The following is a 19,842-nucleotide window of genomic DNA, read 5'->3' as shown; positions in this document are numbered from 1 at the left end:
GGGGCTTGGAGCACCTGGTTTAGTGGAAGGTGTCCCTGCCCATGGCAAGAGGTTGGAACTGGATGATCTTTAAGGGCCCTTCCAAACCAAACCAGTCCATGATTCCATGGTCATCACTGACTCTTCTGGCTTCCTGGGGTTTTTCCCAGTGAATTAAGAAGTTTTGGCGCTTTAGGCATTTTTATTAATAAAAAATTATTTTCTTCTGCAGCAAGGCAGGGGATGCACCACTGTCCTTCCAGCCTGTGCCTGTGTGCTGTCAGGTTTGTATTGTCTGTTATGGCTTGATTTAGGCACTGAATTAGTTTTGCTACTGGGTATCTGCTCTACAAGCCAGACACCAGGCTGCCTGCCAGTCATCACAACAGGGAGTAAAGGCTGAACTAGGCAAAAATAACAGAAAAAGTCAAGTTTTCTTTCCCCCTCAGGAGACTGCTGGTCCAGAATGTCTTGGAATATCTGCTTATGCACCTGAGGAAGCTCATGATACCTCTTGAATTTATTATAACAGAATTTATGGCATTTGCTGGGCATTCAGCACCCCCAGCCAACAGTGATTTTTTTCAGACAGCTTTTTTAGCTTTGATTCTCTAGGTATGAGATGAGGCAATCTGGATGCTCCCCAGCCTGGTGACACGTCTCAGAGGCAGTGACGCCATCAGCCACTGAAACAGGGACAAGAAATCAGCGCCTCAGAAATGATGCTCCAACTTGCACAGCAAACACAGGGGCCAGCCTATTGCACAGCAATCTGCTCCAGGTAGTGTCTGTGCAGATTCTGTTTCCTGCTTAGTTTTACTTAGATTAAACGAGCGCTTAGATTTCGTTAAACCGGTTTTTTTTTCTTTTTTTTCTTTTTTTTTTTTTTTTTGCACATCTAAAGTATTTTCAGCCTTTCAGAGATCACACAGGAAGCTTGTGCTGCATAAGTTTGAGCTGTATGCAAAGCTGCCATCCTTTTATAGAATTTTGTCACTGCTGACATACTGTCAAATGGATGTGAAGGAGCTCAGACGCAGTCTGCGACTCGAGTGAAATGTTAGGTGTGCGGTGAAAGATGTTTTCATGGAAAATGTCATGTCCCCAGTCATCTAGGGTTTGCACCAGGTAACATGGGCACCTTCTGCTGCAGCATTTTACAGGTTTGATCATGGCCTTTCACATTTTAGTGGTTAAGTTCTATTGTCCACACCCGCTCACAAACACTTTGTGACTGCAAAAATGCTTTCAGGGATTTTATTTGAGGAAAATTTGACACCCACTGCTACAATAGATTTTTTAATTAGAATTTTTTTAATATGACAAAATCAGTTGGTAGAGAGATAGATAGGTAGATAGATAGATAGATAGATAGATAGATAGATAGATAGATAGATAGATAGATAGATAGTATATATATATAGTATATATATATAGTATATATAGTATATATACTGCTTTTAAAAGAGTTAGCAGTTAATTAGTGCTGCTGAAATGGTTACTAGAAATGGTTAGTTTACAAAAAATACTGTACTGCTCTCTCACCTCCTCAAACCTGGGAGAAACCCCTCATCACGATTCATAGACATCGTTCACATTTTTATTGCAAAAGTTCAATTTCAAGATACCTCCCTGAAATGCACAGCCTCCAAAGAAATGAGGAACAGTGAGGAGCAGCTGTTGTGCTGTTCAGCTCCCTCTCCTGCTTGTCCTTGTGCGCTGCCTCTTGGCATACATAGGCTGCATTTGGAAACAAGGAGAGTCTTGGTTCTGGCTTTGTGTGCCCTTTGGCAGAACTGCATCTTTGGCCTTGAAATGGATCTTTTAGAAGTTACTAAAAGAATAATAATAATAATAATAAAAGCTACATAAGCTACATAATCACTGTGTAGCCTAAGAGCTCTGCCATCCCTCCAGCAGGGCTGTGTTCCCCTGTTTTATTCCTGGACTTACTTTGAGTCCCTGAAGCTCTTGCTTCCCCACAGCTTCAGTAAGTGCATGATGGACTAAAACTCCTCTCTACAGGAACTTTCTTGCATCATTTTCTTGCTGCAGTAGGAAATGACTCACCTTCAAATCAGACTTTTCCTTGCACCCTGTAAAATATGTCACAATCCCCTTGCAGGGCTCGCCAAGCTGCAGCCCAGGCACAGACCCCACCTCTCGTTTCCTATCTTGGTTAGGATGGCTTTGCCCTCCCCATTATCTCCATTTCCCTCTATTACAGCCATGGGTTGTCCAACAAAGTGGGATGCACTTTGTTGCTGGACTTCTGTACAGATGGGACAGAGCTTCTTGAGGAGCTCCACCTGTCAACAGAGCTCATTTTCTCTCACTGTTGGAACAAAACCCTAAATATCAGGACAGCCATGATTTTCTCAGATCATATGGCAGATGTTTGGTGGTTTTTTTTTTGTGGACACAACCAAAAAAGGACCCCTTTTTCTGCCAAAGCATCACCAGAGAGCTCTTCAGCCTGAGCAGCATTGTGATTGTCCCACAGCACCACAGCACTGTCTGTCACAGACATCTTTTTATGAAAATCCTTTCCTTAGGATTTTTCCTCCTGAGAAGCTGAGAGGCCTCAGCAACAAAATGTCAACAATGATTATCTGCTGCTGTGGAATGCAACAGGTGCATCTGTGACTGGTCTCATGTGGTTGTTTCTAATTAATGGCCAATCCCAGCCCAGCTGGCTCAGGCTCTCTGTCAGAGCCACAAGCCTTTGTTATCATTCTTTCTTTTTCTGTTCTTAGCTTAGCCAGCCTTCTGATGAAACCTTTTCTTCTATTATTTTAGTATAGTTTTAATATAATATATATCATAAAGTAATAAATCAAGCCTTCTGAAACATGGAGTCAAATCCTCATGTCTTCCCTCATCCTGGGACCCCTGTGACCATGGTCACACTGCCCTGCATGGGAATCCCCACCGCTCCACTTCGCAGCATGACCTAGAAATACCAGAAATATATGATTGCTCCTTGCTGAAAGAAAAAAACCCCACAAAAACCAACACGTGGCAGATGCTGATGGAGGCATTTACAAGGAAGGGGCGTTCCCAGAGGCCCAGAGCTGTGCCTGGATCTGGTGCTGCTCTGGGTTCCCCTGCCTGGGAGGGACCATGGGGGTGTGGGATGCTGCGGGAAGTGACGCAGGGCAGCAGCTGTATGTGCCCCTGCTTCTCCATGGGCAGCTCCGTGGAGAAGTCTTAAAGCAGAAAACCAAACAAACAGAAGTGTTTGCCTGCCTGACCTCTGCCAGGGCTTTTTTTAGAAGCAAAGTCTCTGATTGTCCAGAATTTGCTACTTTATTAATCTAAATAACAGTACAGTAAGTGTCCTGCTTACTAAAGCTATTTTTCAAAATAGCAAAGCAGATTTGTTGCAAGCTATTTATTTCAGTACTCAAAGGGTTTCATTGAAGGCAAGAAAAGGGAAGTTGTGTTAAGGCTTAGAATCATAATTCCTTTCAGCATTTCCCTTTAAACCTCATCTTTACCTTTTGCAAAAGCTAACCTTCCCTGTTTGCTGCAATTTTCACAGAGAAACTGCTTGACATTATTTTCATACTTTAAACCATCTTTTTTTTTTCCTCCAATCCAGAAGAATTTTACCCTAACCTCTAGATGTAAGGCACTCACTGGTGAGATGGTGCACTTCTGCTCTTGCAGGAAGTGGTTTTACTTTACTTTTTCCCTGCTATTTTTCACCCAGTACGGGCTGTAGGACTAACTCAAGGGCTGTCTCTCGACATGTGACCTCGATCTTTTCCGTTCTTTTGAAATAGTCAAAGCTGTTGCTCGTTGATGGCGGCTTGAGATGAGATGACAACGTCCCTGAGGCTGCAGGTAAGGAGCCTCTGATCCATCTCAGTGCACTTTGGGAAACCTGTTGCTGAGATTTTTTTATAATAATCATAGCTAGGAGCGTTTTGTAGGCACTCGAATCAGGTTGGTTTAATTGCACAACTGCTTTATTTCTACATGCCTTTGTGGATTTGAAAGCAATGAGAAAAGTGTAGAGGATACAGATGTGAAATGATGTTTTCAATCAGCGCTCAGAGTTTAGCAAATCTGTTGCATTCTGTGCAAGAGGCAACATTACCTGACCTTGTCTAGTACCCCAAACCACTAACTCCTTCTCATATCCTGGCTCGAACTACCTAGCTCTCCCCAAAAATGTAGAAAAGTTTGCATCACTGGCTGGGAAATGAGATTAGATCACTTTTCCCAGCATTTGCCCTTCCTGAGTGCAGTTTAGCATGGTTTGGTTACCTGGCTCCTGTGCTGGTGACCATGAGGGATGTGATCAGGAGCCATGGATACTGAAAAAGTCACTGCTAAGGGGTGGTATGTAGTTGTTTTGGTATTTCTAGAGCCTGAAGATGTTGATAGAGGGATTTCTTGCCCTACTCAATATCAAGAAGTTTGATACCACTCTAATATTTGTCACGTAGGAAAAGAACATGGGGCATAAAGGACATTTTACATAAAATATCCTGGGTTTCTCTATGGGCAGTTGATGGTGGAGCTGTTCAGTGGAGATGTCGTGGCTGTGTGTTTCCTGCACGGGCTGTTTAATCCCAGACCAATTCATCCTTCAGAACTGGCCAGAAAAGGGTTGTATGTCCTGACCTCAAAGTTTTCCCTCAGCAAAGACACCTTTGCATTGCTCTTGGTAGGCAAACAACTTTTTGTCCTGCAAAGCTTTGCAAAGAAATAGTAATTCAGGAAGATGCTCAAATAACACAATAACGCACTTTGATTGTGGGCCACATAAAGGAGAGCCAGAATTAGCAAGGCTTGTTTTGTGCTGAAGGTTTTTTATCCCAGTAGCACATAGCTTGTGCAAACTTTGTGACTTGTGCTCCTGTTTGTGACTGATTGCCTTCTCCACGCAGGCAACTTGGGGTTTTTTTGGAAATATGGGTCAAGAGTTGAAAGATATCACACGTGGCTCAGAGCTCATTTTGGAATTGTGCATGCTAATTGGAGACAGATTTTAGTGTAATGTTGGAAGATCACATTTCATATTTTCTGTACTTTTTGGAGAAAAAAAAAAGCTGTCCTGCCTGCATACACAAATCAGCACAGACAGGGAAATTGTATAAAAAGAATATGTTCTCTTCCTGGGCTGTGTTTGTCGTGATTTTTATGTTTCTGCTGCAGACTCTTAGAGTAATTTAAAATGCATTTTCCAAAGAGCTGTGAGATTTGGTGAAGTAGCTTGAATTCTCAGAGTTTTATGTCTTTATTTTCTCCCTGTCTCTGCAACTTACCTCTTTGTGTCCAAATTCATTTTAAAGCAGTGTGTCTTGATCAGTTTACCTCTCCATCCAATTACATCTGTGATGTACATTTGTTCATTTCCTTTCCCAAAGAGAGTGAACAGCAGAAGCACTCTGTATTTTAAAGCTCCTGCTATACACTATTATTGAATTACAAAAAAAAACCAAACCAAAACAAAAAATGTTGGGTTTTTTTGACAGCATTTGTTTTAGAAACTTCTTTTTGCCTTGACACAAAGATATCCTGGTTTGGAAGAGATTCTCCATCTTCTTCCAACCAAGTTAGAGTGCATGACACTCTTGTCTGTCCCTGTCACCAGGGGGCTGTAACCTGGCCTTGGGTATGTTCCTCCCTACCTGGAGTGGAACAGGAAACAGAAAATAAAATGGTGACAGAGGCATGCTTGAATTTTCCTCCTGGTGGCAAAACTCTACAACCTCCACCGTGGTGCTGGAGAATTCCAACAGCTCTGGTTTGGGTTTCTCTGTCTGTTTCTGGTCCCATAAATAATTCCTTTGCAGCACTGAGCTTCAGGACAGGGTTTAAGAGGCAGCATCCCATGCAGTGGGATGGATTTCCTTTTGTGAGCTCCAGTGCTGCAGTGAGAATGGCTTTGGCTGTGCTGCCCAAAGCTTGGGTCTCTCCTGCCAGGCTTTGAGCCATGTAACTGCTGTATTGGGGTGTGTTTTACTCAATCACATCCAGGATAGTGGCCTATAGGCAGAGTCTCAGTGTTTTTTACTGCTCACTCTGTGTAGTTCTGATACTTGCTTATTTTTCTTGTTTTTGTTTTTTTTTTTGTTAGATAGCTCTGTGCTGTTCAATCAGGGTGAGTTGTTAACCATTTAATGAGCTGTTAACCATTTAATGGGCTGTTAAAGCCTGTGTGGGGCTAAAAACCATCTCTTGATGTACTTAAGTGTGTTCCTAACTTTTAACCCAAAACACAGCAGTTCTACAGAATGTGTCTTAATTCTTTCTTGGTGCTGTTTGGGCTGATCCCTTTTAAAAACCAAATAAAGCATCACCTGAGCTCCAGCCAAAGTCTCCACATTCCACTTAGCTCCTAAGAGCTCCATATGGATGCATGCAACCTGTTTCTCAGTGCCACAAAGGCAGAAATTGGTGCTGATGGATCCCGTTATATGCAGATTGTTTGCCTGATTTCATTTTTTTCTGTAGTATAAATCTTGAAGAAGGCAGATTGGATACAATTTTGGCCCAGATTTTCCACGGTAATTCAAGTGCCATTCAGAGCACTGCAGCAGATTTCCCCACCTGGCTACACAACCTGCCCAAACCTGCCCCTTTTCCATTCCGTGGTGGATTTTGTCAGCATCAGACTGGTGCCATGATCTCTGGGGGTCAGGGTGGGCTGAATGCCTTGCTGCCTTCAGCATTTGGGGTCCTGGGCTGGGCGAGGAGGTTTTGGTGTTACCTGCTCTGAAACCTTCCCTCAAGGTGGGTCTGCTTCAAGCAGTGAATCTGAATTTCACCCTCAGCATCCCCTGAAGGACAGGGATGGTTCCCTTGCTGAGCTGGGTGTTGGGATGGTGCCTTCACGCCCTCAGCATGCCTCTGTCAGCCCTCTCTGCTTTGAGAATTACTATAAAAAGGTTGTTTTGGAGACTCACTACAAAACAAGCCCTTCTAGCTCCTCATTTACACTGGGACTTCCTCAACGCAGAGCTATTTTTTACCTAAACAGTGAGTGTCACAGTCTTGCATCATCTTTGACACAACTTGAGGCTCCCTGGGTTGCAAGCTTCCAGGCTGGCTGAGACAGGAGCAAAAGGAAAACGCTTGGATTTTCATTAAAAAGGTTAGGAAATAATTTTCTGGGCACAGATGTTCAGATGCTTCAAACTGACAATGGGGCAAATCTAGCCCGTGCAAGAGCTGTCAGTGGAAGCAGCCAGGCCATGCTGGAGAAGATTTTCAGGGCATTATTGGTTTATATTAAAGTAATCTGGAATTGTTGACATCTGGCACATGTAAAATAAATCCTGTTTGCAGAAACTAGGAACCAAAATTCATATATGCCGAAAAATTTTGACCTTTTTGTCTTAATTTTTCTATATTTTCACTTAACTTACTTATGAGAAAAAAATGTTTTCAGAATTAAGTAGGAAAGGTAACAGAGGTTTAAATAGATATTTACATTCTCCAAATTACCTGCTAAGCTACTGTGTGTGTTGCATTAATTCAGGTGTTTACTGGAGCATTTCTTCAATAAATTCACTGAGTTTGATGGTGCTATGGTTGTGGTAGGTTGTTTAAGATCCATGTAACTCTTCCTGCCATTGAAGACTGACAGCATATTGAAGCATTCACCTGCAGTTTAGCTGGGTATTGTGGGTTTCTATTGTGGTTTTCATGAATATTTCTCCCAAACCTTGTGCCTGATACACTAAGCAGGCACAGCAGATGAACCTAAAGGGACTTATGATTCCTTCTGCAAAGCATCCATCAGTTTTCAGTGCACCTGCAACCTGAGATGAGGAGGAAGGGAAAACAGAAGTGAACATGGCTTGGAGCTAAGAGACATGCTGTGAATAGGTGCTTGTTCTTTGTTTTGGATTTCTTTTTCTGCCACACCCTGAGCAAAACCTCTTCTGTATTTGGTGCTGAATCAGATAGCAGTTACCGAAAGTGCTCTTGGGCAGGACACTGCCCTGGCACCTGAGCTTGTTTATTTGCTGCTCAGGATGTTACAAACTCTTCCTTCTGGGGTGAGGAAGGAAATGACAGAGATGTTTTGTGAGAGCAGTTGAAGCTCTGGGGTTCTGAGAGGGCTCTGTGCCCTCCATGGCTGGTGGGTCTCCTCTCTGCTTTTTGGTATCTCTGCTGCAGATGGGACTCAGAACCAAACCCAGACACATCACACGAGGGCCCATGGCCACACCATGGACACCCACAGCAAACACCAACACAAGTCCCCTCAAAAATGCGTTTCTCTCTCAAAAAATGCATTTCTATCAAATAGTTTTGCTATGAATTAATCAGCATTTTTCACCTGGGGGGGTGTCACATCAGCCTTGCCATGTCTCAGAGTTCTGGCACGTGCTGCCATTTGTGTGTTGGGCTGAGTAGTGCTGAGGTTTGATCCAGAGAGATTATTGTTTCCATTATCAGCAGTACATTGCATTCTTGGTTAATTTATTGGAAAAAAAAAACACAGCCAACAAAGTATAGCAACGAGTAATCAAATTCTTGTGATGATTTTTAGATTTAGAATTAACCCATTTAGCATTAATCCATCCACCATAAATCCATCTGCCCTTGGAGTGCCAAGAAAGCAGAACCAGGCCAAGGGTAATCCTAAATCCTGGAAAAGTCAAGGAGTGCCCTGACCTTCAGCAGAACCTCACAGGGAGTGATGTCTTCAACCCATTCTTGAATTTCCTTTGCACAGTCCAGCATTAGCTCCTGCTTGAGTAGGTTGCAGTCACAGACACCTGAGACATTCAGAATTGCTGCACAGAGTTTGAATTTGACAACTTCCTTTCTCGTTTTCATTTTCTTCTGAAGTTTGGGTGTTTTGTAAAACCTTTCTTAGAGTGGGGGTAGCTGAAAAGAGGGAATCTATTGAGATGTGGAGTGAAAATTGTATAGAATAAAAGAATGAAAGAAGTTAAATGAAGGTATTTCTTATTGGAGTTGTGCCCTGCACCAAAATTCAGGTATTTAGGGAACAATGTTGATGCAGTATAAGGACATTTTAATTCAGGTGCACAGGACTGCAGAGTTCATTTGAGTGCAGTTATTCCATCCAAAAAGGGGTTTGAGGATGCTACCTCATAAACCCAGTGGAAAATGTAACAGTCATTGAGCATTTTTGCCCTGAGCAGTGCTGGGGACGGATGAATGCTGTCTCACTGTGAGTGTTGGTGCTTGCAGGTGGCTCTGCTGTGCTCCTGCTGCCATTGGCATTGACTGTGGCTGTGTGGGGCACATCTGTGCTGGGACACAGGTGGCTGTGGCCTCCTGGCCTGCAGAAAATGTGTACAAGATTTCCTGGAATCACTCGGAACCACCTCAGTGAGATAAAGTTTTCTGGTCCCCTTTTCTTTCCTACCTAAGGGTGTCTTTTTTGGAAAATCAGTCAGTCATGCTCACAGTAGATGAGGTCATCTATATTCAGACAGTTGTGAAAGTGGTGTTTAGGTTCTCCTGAGGATCAGAATTTAAAGAAAACTAAAATGACAGAGTGTTCTTTTCAGGCCAACAGTTTATTTGCTTAAAACTATTATTTTGTGTGAAGGAAACAATAACTAGTTCAGAAGTCTTTTGTCTGAAACTTGCTAAAGAATTTCATTTGCAGCAAAAAAAAAAAAAAAAAAATTCAATATAATTAACAGAACATATGCTCAAACTACTTGTGCCATCAAAGCAATCATGGAAATAGATGATTTTTAAGGTCCTTTGCTACACAAACCATTACATGAGTCTGTGAAACTGACTTTTTTGAGAGCTCAGCGCCCTTGGTATTTCCCTGTGCAGCCACCTCAGCTGCACAATGTGCTATCAGATGTTATCACACAGAACAAGGGCCTTTGTCTCCTCTTTGCTGCCTGCTGGGGCACACACTCCTGCTGCACAAGAAAGCAAACTGGGGGCCCCACGAAATGCAGAAGAGGGGCTTGCTCAAAGCAAACCACAAAGAATTTCCCCTCCTGGTTCCTGCCACAGCTCACAAGTTTTCTCCTAGAGCTGTAGGTGCCGTCTCTGCTGCATTTCACAGCAGCCTCTCTGGAAGTGCAGCACCAGGAGCTCTGCTCCGAACGTGGGCTCGGAGTGTGGGAACAGATTAAAAGTGTCTAGAGGATTTTTTTTTCCCCTCCCTCAGATGGGAAGTGGGAGCAGTGAGAAGAAGCAAGGGAACAGCTGCAGGATCACAGCACAGAAACTGCTGCAGATATAGATGGTATAGGGAGATGGGGAGAGGGTGGGAGGCACTGCTTCATGTGCACAGCACAGGAAGTCAAACATCACGGGGGAGTGGGAGGGAGGGCATCTCTCTGCCTGGTAAAGGACAAGCCTCCTCTCTTTGAACTATTGAGGCAGGCAGGGTCAGACAAAAAAAAAATATTGTAAGTTTTAAATAAAAAGAGAAATAATTTCATTTTTTAATTTATTTTTAAAGTCTGAGAAGATTTAAAGGCCTTGATATTCAAAATCTCGGTATCTTAGTTTGACAGATGTCTTCTGTGGGATGATGGGTATATGGAACTGCAAAAAGGATTAGGACATAGCAAATGTGCATTGAAGCGGCTAAGCCGAGGAGCTCTCAGATACTCCAAGAGGTTAAAACTGCTGCTGCTGCTTCACCAAAGGCTGTACAGAACTCAAGAAGGCATTTTGTCTGGTGAAGGGGATGGTGCTGCTGCAGGACCTGAGGGCTGGAGGGCAAAGTGAGGTATGACAGTGTCCACAGGGGTCTCAGGATGAGGGAAGAGATGAGGATCTGACTCCATGTTTCAGAAGGCTGATTTATTATTTTATTATATATATTATATTAAAACTATACTAAAAGAATAGAAGAAAAGGTTTCATCAGAAGGCTGGCTAAGCTAAGAATAGAATCATCAAGAATGATAACAAAAGCTTCTGTCTCAGACAGACAGTCTGAGCCAGCTGACTGTGATTGGCCATTAATTAGAAACAAGCACATGAGACCAATCCCAGATGCACCTGTTCCATCCCACAGCAGCAGATAATCATTGTTTACATTTTGTTCCTGAGGCCTCCCAGCTTCTCAGGAGGAAAAATCCTAAGGAAAGGATTTTTCATGAAGAGATGTCTGTGACAGTGAGCCATGACTTACAACTGCTCCACGTGTTCAGCAGTGCCCAAGTGATTCAGAGGTAGAGTGAGATAAAATTTGTGTGTCATTTCACTCAGTGATGAAGGTGAAATGCTTCCTCCCAGTGAATCATCCAGTGGAGCTGTGGGGAGGGCACAAAGGGCTGTCACACCCTACCCAAGCAGGCCTCGGGACAGTCCTGCCCCTGTCAAATTAAGCCAAAAATCTCTGGTGGCAAAGCTCTGAAATTTAGAACTCACAGGAAGTTTGTTTCTTTGGCTACTTGCAGCAAGCTTACAGGTGTTTAAAAAATATTTTTCTAATACATCAGTTTGTCTTGTGGTACAAACTCTTCGACTTCTCCAGAGACTTTGGGCTGTTCCAAAATTACCATCACCACATGTCTAGTTCAGGTAAGCATGGAAAGCTTGGATGAATATCCAAATCTCTGTGAGGAGAAGTTCTGCAAAATTGAGCTGGAAGTATTTCAAGCAGCCTTACTTTGAAATTTCTGTCACTTCTGCTTCTGCTTGTATCTGTAAATACTGCAAGAATAACCTTTCCCATAGTATCTCATCACTCCAGATCTGGCAACATTAAAAGTAACAACACTTTTCTGAACATTTAGGCTATAGGAACAGATTTCTTTCAAGCACCGGGGAAAATTTGTGATTCTTATGTGATCTTCCTAGAGAAAACATTGGTTTTTTATTTTTTTTTTAAATTCTGAATTAGACAGCTTTAAACTAAAAAGTTGCCATGAACAAGCATCAGGTGCAGGTGTGAAATGAGTTTAGACTGGTCAGTCTTGAGGTGTTTGCAAAGCCATGGCTCTACTCTGAACTTATCTGCAGTAAATAAAACCTTAGAAAAAAGGAAGGAGGTAGAAGGAAATTTTGTTCTCCTTATGATAGGACAGGTCAGGAATAAGCAAGCATTCTCCTCTAGCACTTATTAGGTCATATTTAGTGTTAAACCAATTAAATGCATGAATTATAAATTGTCACTAAATTTTATGCTGCTGTAGATTAATGCCATTGGTCAAATGTCCAAACCATTCCAGCCCTGCTGTTCAGGGCCACTGGAAGCATTGGAAGTGCTCTGATACTCACAGATTGGCTTTTAATAGTTAATTTATAGAACCAATATTCTCCATCAGAAGGATTGTAGACTGTCACAGACATCTTTTATGAAAAATCCTTTCCTTAGGATTTTTCCTCCTGAGAAGCTGGGAGGCCTCAGGAACAGAATGTAAACAATGGTTATCTGCTGCTGTGGAATGCAACAGGTGCATCTGTGATTGGTCTCATGTGGTTGTTTCTAATTAATGGCCAATAACAGTCAGCTGGCTCAGACTGTCCGAGACAGGAACCTTTGTTATCATTCTTTCTTTTTCTATTTTGAGCCAGCCTTCTGATGAAATCTTTTCTTCTATTCTTTTAGTATAGGTTTAATATAATACATATCATAAAATAATAAATCAAGCCTTCTCAATCATGGAGTCAGATCCTCATCTCTTCCCTCATCCTGGGACCCCTGTGAACACAGTCACAGTAGTCTAGCTTGCACAGCACAGAAAATAGAGGCAGGTGTCCTGGATCAGAAGCAATCCAGAAAGAAATGAAAGGTGCTGCCAGCAGGAAGACCTAGAAGTAGCTTTTTTTTTTTTTTTTTTTCCTCAGGCATGTTCTTTTACATATTCAACTGAATTTCTACTATGGACAACTGTTCCCAGAACATATGCAGGCCAAACTGTACACAAAGGATACTTTTAGCTTCAGGTTCCACTGGGAGCTGAGATAGTGAATTGACATGGGAATGGTGAAAATAGACTCCATTATGCTATCCCATATGATATATTGGGACAGAAGAACTTTTGAAACAACTGCTACCTTTGCTGAGACTTTCCCATGTATCATAATTAGGAAACTAAGTGGTGCAAGAGGAGCCATGACCATATGAAATCACTTGATGACTTTCTCTTACACTATTTAATGTGGTTTTGATGTTTTCAATAATATCTCAGTGACATTTCCAAGCAAGTTTTATTTCAGCAGGGAAGACCTGCAGAGAGCAGGTCATGGAGCTATACAGGATTAGAGTTGTTGGATCTGGAGTCATAACATGTGGATGTGAAGGGCTTGTCATTGTGTCCACACAGCTTTGGAATAGTAACTGTCCCATTCTCCTCTCTTTCTGATTCTCAGAACATTTCCAGCCAGACGGGAAAGCATTTCCAGAGGGAGCAGGTCTCTGCCCTATAGAGACCAAGCAGATTTTCCCTGTTTTCCTTTGTAATCTGTCCTGCTCTTTTTAAGGGTTTAAAAACCCTTGTATGGAAGGGTTAGAATGTACATCTATAGAAGGGGACAGACTCTGGGGTTATCATCTATGAAATTCCAGAATAACACAAAGGAGGTCTTTAGGCCCTTCATTGATAACCATTGCCAGTCCAGAAGAGGCACACAAATTTTCTCTCTTTGTGTTTCTCTCCATTCAATCCTGGAGAAAATCAAGCAAAAAATTTGTAAAGATTAACAATATTTCCATTGAATATATTTGGATAAGATATTTTCCTGCCACTTGCTAGAAAGTGGGACTTGATATAAGCCTTTTGTTATTACTTTTTTTTTTTTTTTGTAGTGTGCTATTACTTGTTGAAAAAACAGAAAAAGGCCGCAGTCAATCTTCACATCAATAAGCCACTCATAGTTTCAGCCCATCTGCCAATGGACAGGGAATACTGAAGCACCAATGTACAAGTCTGTAAAGTATTGTGGGGTGCAAACTGTATTTATGTGGGTCTGTGAGCTGCTGTAAGTAGAGAATAACATATCCCTAATATGTGTGGAAAACCCTCAGGAATGAAAAATGAAGTACCACGCTCCAATATTTTAATTCTTAGGAACTGAGTCATCAGAAAACCAAACTTTATATTCTTAGACCCAAAATTAAACAAAACCATTGCTTCTGTACAATGGGGCAAGTCTGTGCCCTTCCCTCTTGTTACAAAGTGCATTTCCTTGCCTGATCCATAATGCAGTGAATTATTTGTCTCCCCTCCTCAGGGGTGCTTAATGTTGCTGTTGCTCAGCTGTAATTCCATCAGCCTCAGCTCAAAATCACAATCAGACCTGTAAGACCTGCCTGGAACCACCTTTTCTCTATTGCACAAACCAGAAAGAAATTATGTTATATGAAAACACATTTTGCTCCTACTGGATATTAGGTTGGTACATGAGATTTCTGTTGTGAGAATTACATAGTTGCTGACCAAGAGTTGTAAAATGTAGCCCTCTCTTAATATAAGAGAATAAATCAGTGAGGTTGAAATTGTCATCATGCCAAGGATCACGTTAAAATCTCACAGATAATCTCACAAAGGTTTTTCAGCCTAAAGATTTGTTTAATGCTTTACTCTTGCATTGAGTTACTACTTAGATGGCCTGCTAAGTGACAGGACAAGAGGAAATGGCTTCAAGTTTTGTCAGTGGAGGTTTATATTGGATTTTAGGGAAAATTTCTTCACTAAAAGGGTGATCAAGCATTGGAACAGGCTGCCTAGGAAAGTGGTGGAATCAGAGTGTTCAAAAACATGGATATGTGATGCTTCAGGACATGGTTTAGTGATGGACCTGTCAACAGATGATGTTGGAGGCATTTTCCAAGCTCAATTATTCTCTGATTCTATGATTTGGGTCAAGCTGTGTGGAGAAATTTGCCTTTAGGGGCATCCTTCATAGAGACTGAATGATATACCTCAGAGCATAAAAAATTGTGAATAATGGTTCAGGCAGCTTATGCCACACATGGTGACAGAGAAATGCTGGACAGTGAGATATGGCTCCAAACAAAGCATAAAAGATGATTTGCTCTTCTCTTTGACCACAGCAGAGAGATGAGTGACTGTATATATAAATTGGAGTGGGCCATTTCTGTTTTTATTTGCAGAAAGTCCACAAGTACTGGACTAGAAAAGAGAAATTGGAAATCCAGATTTTAGAGGAGCTCCATGATCCTTGCTGTGTGTTGCCTGTTTTGAGACACCAGCAAAACTCTAATATGGCTGCAACAGGGTAAAAAGTTAAAAGAAGGTGTGATAATTAATGTTGATGAACATGGTTTTCGTAGGGCGGATTAACTTAGAGAGGAAATTGCAGTTTTGGGTGATAAGGGAAACTGGGCTGCTGAGTTTAGGACACTTAACATTTTACAGCAGGCTGAAGCTGGCACCAAATTCTGGTTTATTGTCTATGTGATATAAGGAGACAAAAGTGGAGTAAAGAACCAGGCAGTGGTGATTTTGAGTCATAACAGATCTCGTGCTTTGATTAAATGTAGGAGCGATGGTTGATAAGATATCAATCCTGCTTCCTAAGTACCTGATACTATTTTTGCAAATGAAAATGCATAGGAAGGCTACATCTGCTTTGTATTTTCAGCCCAATGGGTTTCTCTGCTTTCCAGTACTCAGACAAACTGGCTTCAGGACACTGCTGGGCACCAGCCCAGGACACTGCACCCATCCCTCAGCAGCCTTTCCTGCCCGTGTCCCTGCCCTGGGCACAGGGGTGTGATGTGTCAGCGCCGAGAGCAGCACCGTGGCATGGCTGAAATAAAACAGACACAGCAAAGTGCAGATAGGAATAATTTTAAAAACCCAACAAATTATGGAGCAATTTACTGGCTGTCCTCTCTCTTTACACGTAGGTTTTTTTTTTCATTTGTGCACCTTTATTTTCCATCACTGTGTGTGTTTAAGCACTTGCTGCCCTGAGCTGTGCCTCTGCAGTGCAGCCAAGGCAGAACCTAACAGCAGCACTATGTACATGGGTGCGTTGATTTTGGTGATAAGCTCTTTCACAGACACACTGACACATTCTCCTAAACAGGAGTGCTCCAACTCACCCCGTGTCTGGCGTTCTCTTGTTTATTTCAGTTGTTAACTGCAACTTCTGCTTCCATTTTTGCGGTTTTGCAGGCTCACAGGTCTGCTGTGAGGGTGAACCTAGTGCTGATTTTTATCCTTGTGTGATATTGTTGCATTGGGTTTTGTCCATGCTCTTCAAGTACTGCGTGTTCTTGAGCAAAGTACCTAAATTAGTCAATGCAACAAGATGCTCCTCAATTTTGCAGTGTTTGCACTCTGCTGTGTCGAGAACTTTCGTTCTCATTAAGCTTCTGACTTGACAGTGGTGCAAGTCATAAGGAGAAAACGTGGGAGAAATTAAAAGCTTATAAGCTTATTTAGAAATACTGAAAAATATAATAGATAACAAATATGAGTGCTGTTAAATAGTTGGGTTTTTTCCCCCTTTTTTGGAGAAAAGTGCATGTTACCACTGTTTAATCATAGAAACCTAGAATGATGTGTGTTGGAAGGGACTTTAAAGACCATTTTGTTCCAACCCTCTGCCATGGGCAGGGACACCTTCCACTATCCCAGGTTGCTCCAAGCCCCATCCAACCTGGCCCTGGACACTGCCAGAGATGGGGCAGCCACAACTTGTACAAGATGCTGATTAATTATCATTTGCATTCTGCCTTCTACTGTGTGTACCTGCAGGAAATGTAGCATAGCTCAAACCAAATTTTGGAAATACTGCTATCTTCTTGTTCCTTGAAGAATTAATTCTCAGCTTTGTAGAAAATCTGCATACTGACTTTACCAGTACCGCAGCAAAACTCAGGAAATTAAGTTCTTGGCTAATGCCAATCAGTTCACTCATTTTAGGGTCGCTGTTTGGACAAAGCAGCATGTGCAAAATGGATTATAATACTGATAAATTCAATATGAGGCTCATTCTAGGTCCATGAGGTGCTGTAGGAGGGCAGTACTTACAGACTGTCATTCTGAGACAGAAACCATAGTTCAGGTACAGAAGATGTAAGAATGGTAGGGATAAGAGCAATTCGCTATTTCATTTTTCAAAAAGCTAAAATGTGCATTTTTGCCTTTTTGATAGAAACTCTAAATAGTAACAGAAGGGGTTGCTTTCATTTTTCTTTGCTTTGTCATCTCCTTTCTCTTTTCAAAAGGACAGAAAATATTTTTTTCCCATCAAACCAAAATAATTGACATATTTTCATTGTTATCAAACATCATGATTCTGTGAAAGCTCTACTTTTAAATTAAACATTACAGAAAATCTTCTGGTGAATAGTTTTGGCAATTCCCAACACTTTGTGGGTAAGGAGGAGATCTGATCTTCACCATTTGCTGTACAATTCTCTAAACCTGGGCTGGATTCTCAGAAGTGGGATGGCTTTGCTGCCTGTGGATTTGCATCAGCAATAACCTTTCTGTTTTTCACCTCTACAACCCTCATTATTTCCACACCATGTGTTTGAAAGTCAGCTGTACATTTAGAAATTGGAGTTTTAAACTCTTTAGGAACTGTCAAATGCCACTTGAATGTTTACCAGCCAGCTCTCCCCTGTAGCTGGTGCCTGAGCTCTGGCTTAACTCAATCTGCTGCACTACGAGGTTGCTATGCTACTTTCTGGAGCAGACTTACATCCTCCTGGAGCACTGCAAACACATGGACCCATCTGTGGGAAAAGTCTTTGCAGGAGTTGGCCCACTGAGGCTGCAAATTTTATTAAAGGATGAACCACTTTTTCCTTCAAAGAAGGCTCCTGGCCTCCTGAAATATCTCTGAAAGTGACTGGGTGTGTAGGACTGAATTGGTTTTGCTGCCACAGCCAAAAAGGGGATTATGTTCCTTCAGCTCAGTGGTGTTTCTTAACCCATAAATAAGTGATTCACCCACTTTGCAGAAACTAAATTTCTCCTTCCTCATACCATACCTACTGTAACCTCATTTCCCCACTCTATGAATCAGCCTTTAATTTTTGCATCATCCATCCATCCATCCATCCATCCATCCATCCATCCATCCATCCATCCATCCATCCATCCATCCATCCATCCATCCATCCATCCTCACGTCAAGGACTTTTCTTGCCCCTGACTATTCCTCACCCTTTTCCAACCTGCCCCTTCTGTTCCACAGCGCCCCAAACTAGGTATTTCCGAGAGGAATTTTGAGTGTGTACCCTTGTTTCCCTTCTCTTAGGTTAGCGTCTCAAAGTTAATCCTGCCCCTTTACGTCTAAACAACAAGGTGGAGAGGAGGGGAAATTCTGTCTTGGTTTAATGCCTTTCTCTAGCAAATCAACCATAGGAGGTTTCAAAACTGAAATTTATATCCAGATGCTAACTGTTTGCCAAAAGGCAAATTAGATAATTATATAATGGACGTGGAGTGCCGCACCAGCAGTTGCATGGGGCTTGGCAGCTCTGCCTTCCACAGGAAGTGAAACAAATTCCCCTGCAAAACAGGCCCAAACTTGGCCCTGATGCTTCTAATAACAATTTGGAAGCACCAACTCATAAATGCAGAAGATAGGATCCTTTTTATGTTTTCTGACAATATTTTATCTGTTTCCTGATGGTCTTCCCCTCTGTTATTTAAAAAAAAAAAAAAAAAAAAAAAGAACAAAAATAAGCAAACAAACAACAGAGGCAGGGCAGAGTGTGAGGATTACCAAATCCTCTTTGCAAATGCAAATGTGGTGCTGTTGCATTTGTGGAGCTCATATTCAGGGTGCCATCTACTGGCACGTAGGGCTGGTAACGCTGTCAGGAGCCTGCTGGGAGCTTGGACAGCAAAGGATTCCTACCTGAAAACCCTAAGGGCAAAAATTTTGTACCTTTCTTCCATGTTATGCAGACCTCCTTCATATTCTGCAGGATCTCACTGTGTTTTACACTAAGACAAATCTGATGGTGGAAATGCCCCATTTTGGCTTTTGTTGTTGTTTTCTTTTATAGTAGTTCCTGTAATTTTAGTATCTTGGAAAGCCTCCTTGTAATAGTCTGATGTATGCAAATTAGCTCAAATTTCAGGAGAATTAAGCAAGGTTCAATGAGATTAGAACCAAGAGTTTCAGAAGTCTTCACAGCTCTGCCATTTACAGTGCTCCTACTTGTGATCCAGGGCATGACTTTGTCACACTATTGAACTTTCTTATGGCACGTCGTGTACTGACAACACCAGGCAGAGACTACCTAATTAAAACTCATAATGCTCCCGAGGAGGGATATGTCAGAGCTTTATAGGTGGGAGATTTCAGAAGAAAATCTGAGCAATGTGCTCCAGCCAAACATTGGATCCGTGACAGAGCCAGCACTGCTCTCGTCTCTCGAGTCTGATCCGCTCTCCAGCCTGGAGCCTACTGAAAATCTGTTGAGAAGCAATTTTGATTTGATACCAACATGAAATACAAAATGGTTTGACTCTCCAAGTTTAGGAGGAGAGAAAAAATAATTTCCTGCTTGGAGCTGCTGCAGTCCTTACTGCCAAAATGGCAAAGTATCCCTGTGACACGGATTTGGGTGCTGACTGCTCTGAAGGGTGGTGAGAAGTGTCTTGGGGAGGGAGAACACACAGTGCTGCCCACCAAAGATTCATGGAAAGACTTCTCCCAAGTGCAATACACCAGCTCTGCAGCAGTCATAGGCAGGCATGCTCCTAAGTGACATGGAACAGTTTCAATCTAATTTCTGTAACCTGAGATTCAACTTCTCTGAGGATCCTTGAGTAACTGAGTCAATGCAGGAAACAGCCAATGGGCACTAGCTTTGTTTTTGGTATGGATTTTTAAATTTTGATTAAATTCAGTGTTTTTTAATTTTAATTTTAATTTTAGTCTGTTTTTTAATTTTAATCTGTTTTTTAATTTTAATTTTATTAAATTCAGTGTT

The 19,842-nt window shown here is 41.9% G+C and overlaps 1 protein-coding gene across 1 annotated transcript in view; it reads left to right on the top strand.

Annotated features, from left to right (window-relative positions):
* The first annotated feature begins 3,689 nt into the window (after positions 1–3,689).
* ARHGAP15 (Rho GTPase activating protein 15) overlaps positions 3,690–19,842 on the top strand; it is a 322,029-nt gene continuing 305,876 nt past the window's right edge. Inside the window, exon 1 of the mRNA XM_063161573.1 lies at positions 3,690–3,828. Within this exon, the coding sequence (XP_063017643.1) occupies positions 3,805–3,828 (24 nt within the window). The 5' untranslated portion in view covers positions 3,690–3,804. The remainder of the gene's footprint in view (positions 3,829–19,842) is intronic.

The sequence above is a fragment of the Melospiza melodia genome, chromosome 8, assembly GCF_035770615.1.
Source record: "Melospiza melodia melodia isolate bMelMel2 chromosome 8, bMelMel2.pri, whole genome shotgun sequence".
NCBI lineage: Eukaryota > Metazoa > Chordata > Aves > Passeriformes > Passerellidae > Melospiza > Melospiza melodia.
The sequence above is the reverse complement of the archived record's forward strand: the minus strand, read 5'-3'. Positions and strand labels throughout refer to the sequence as shown.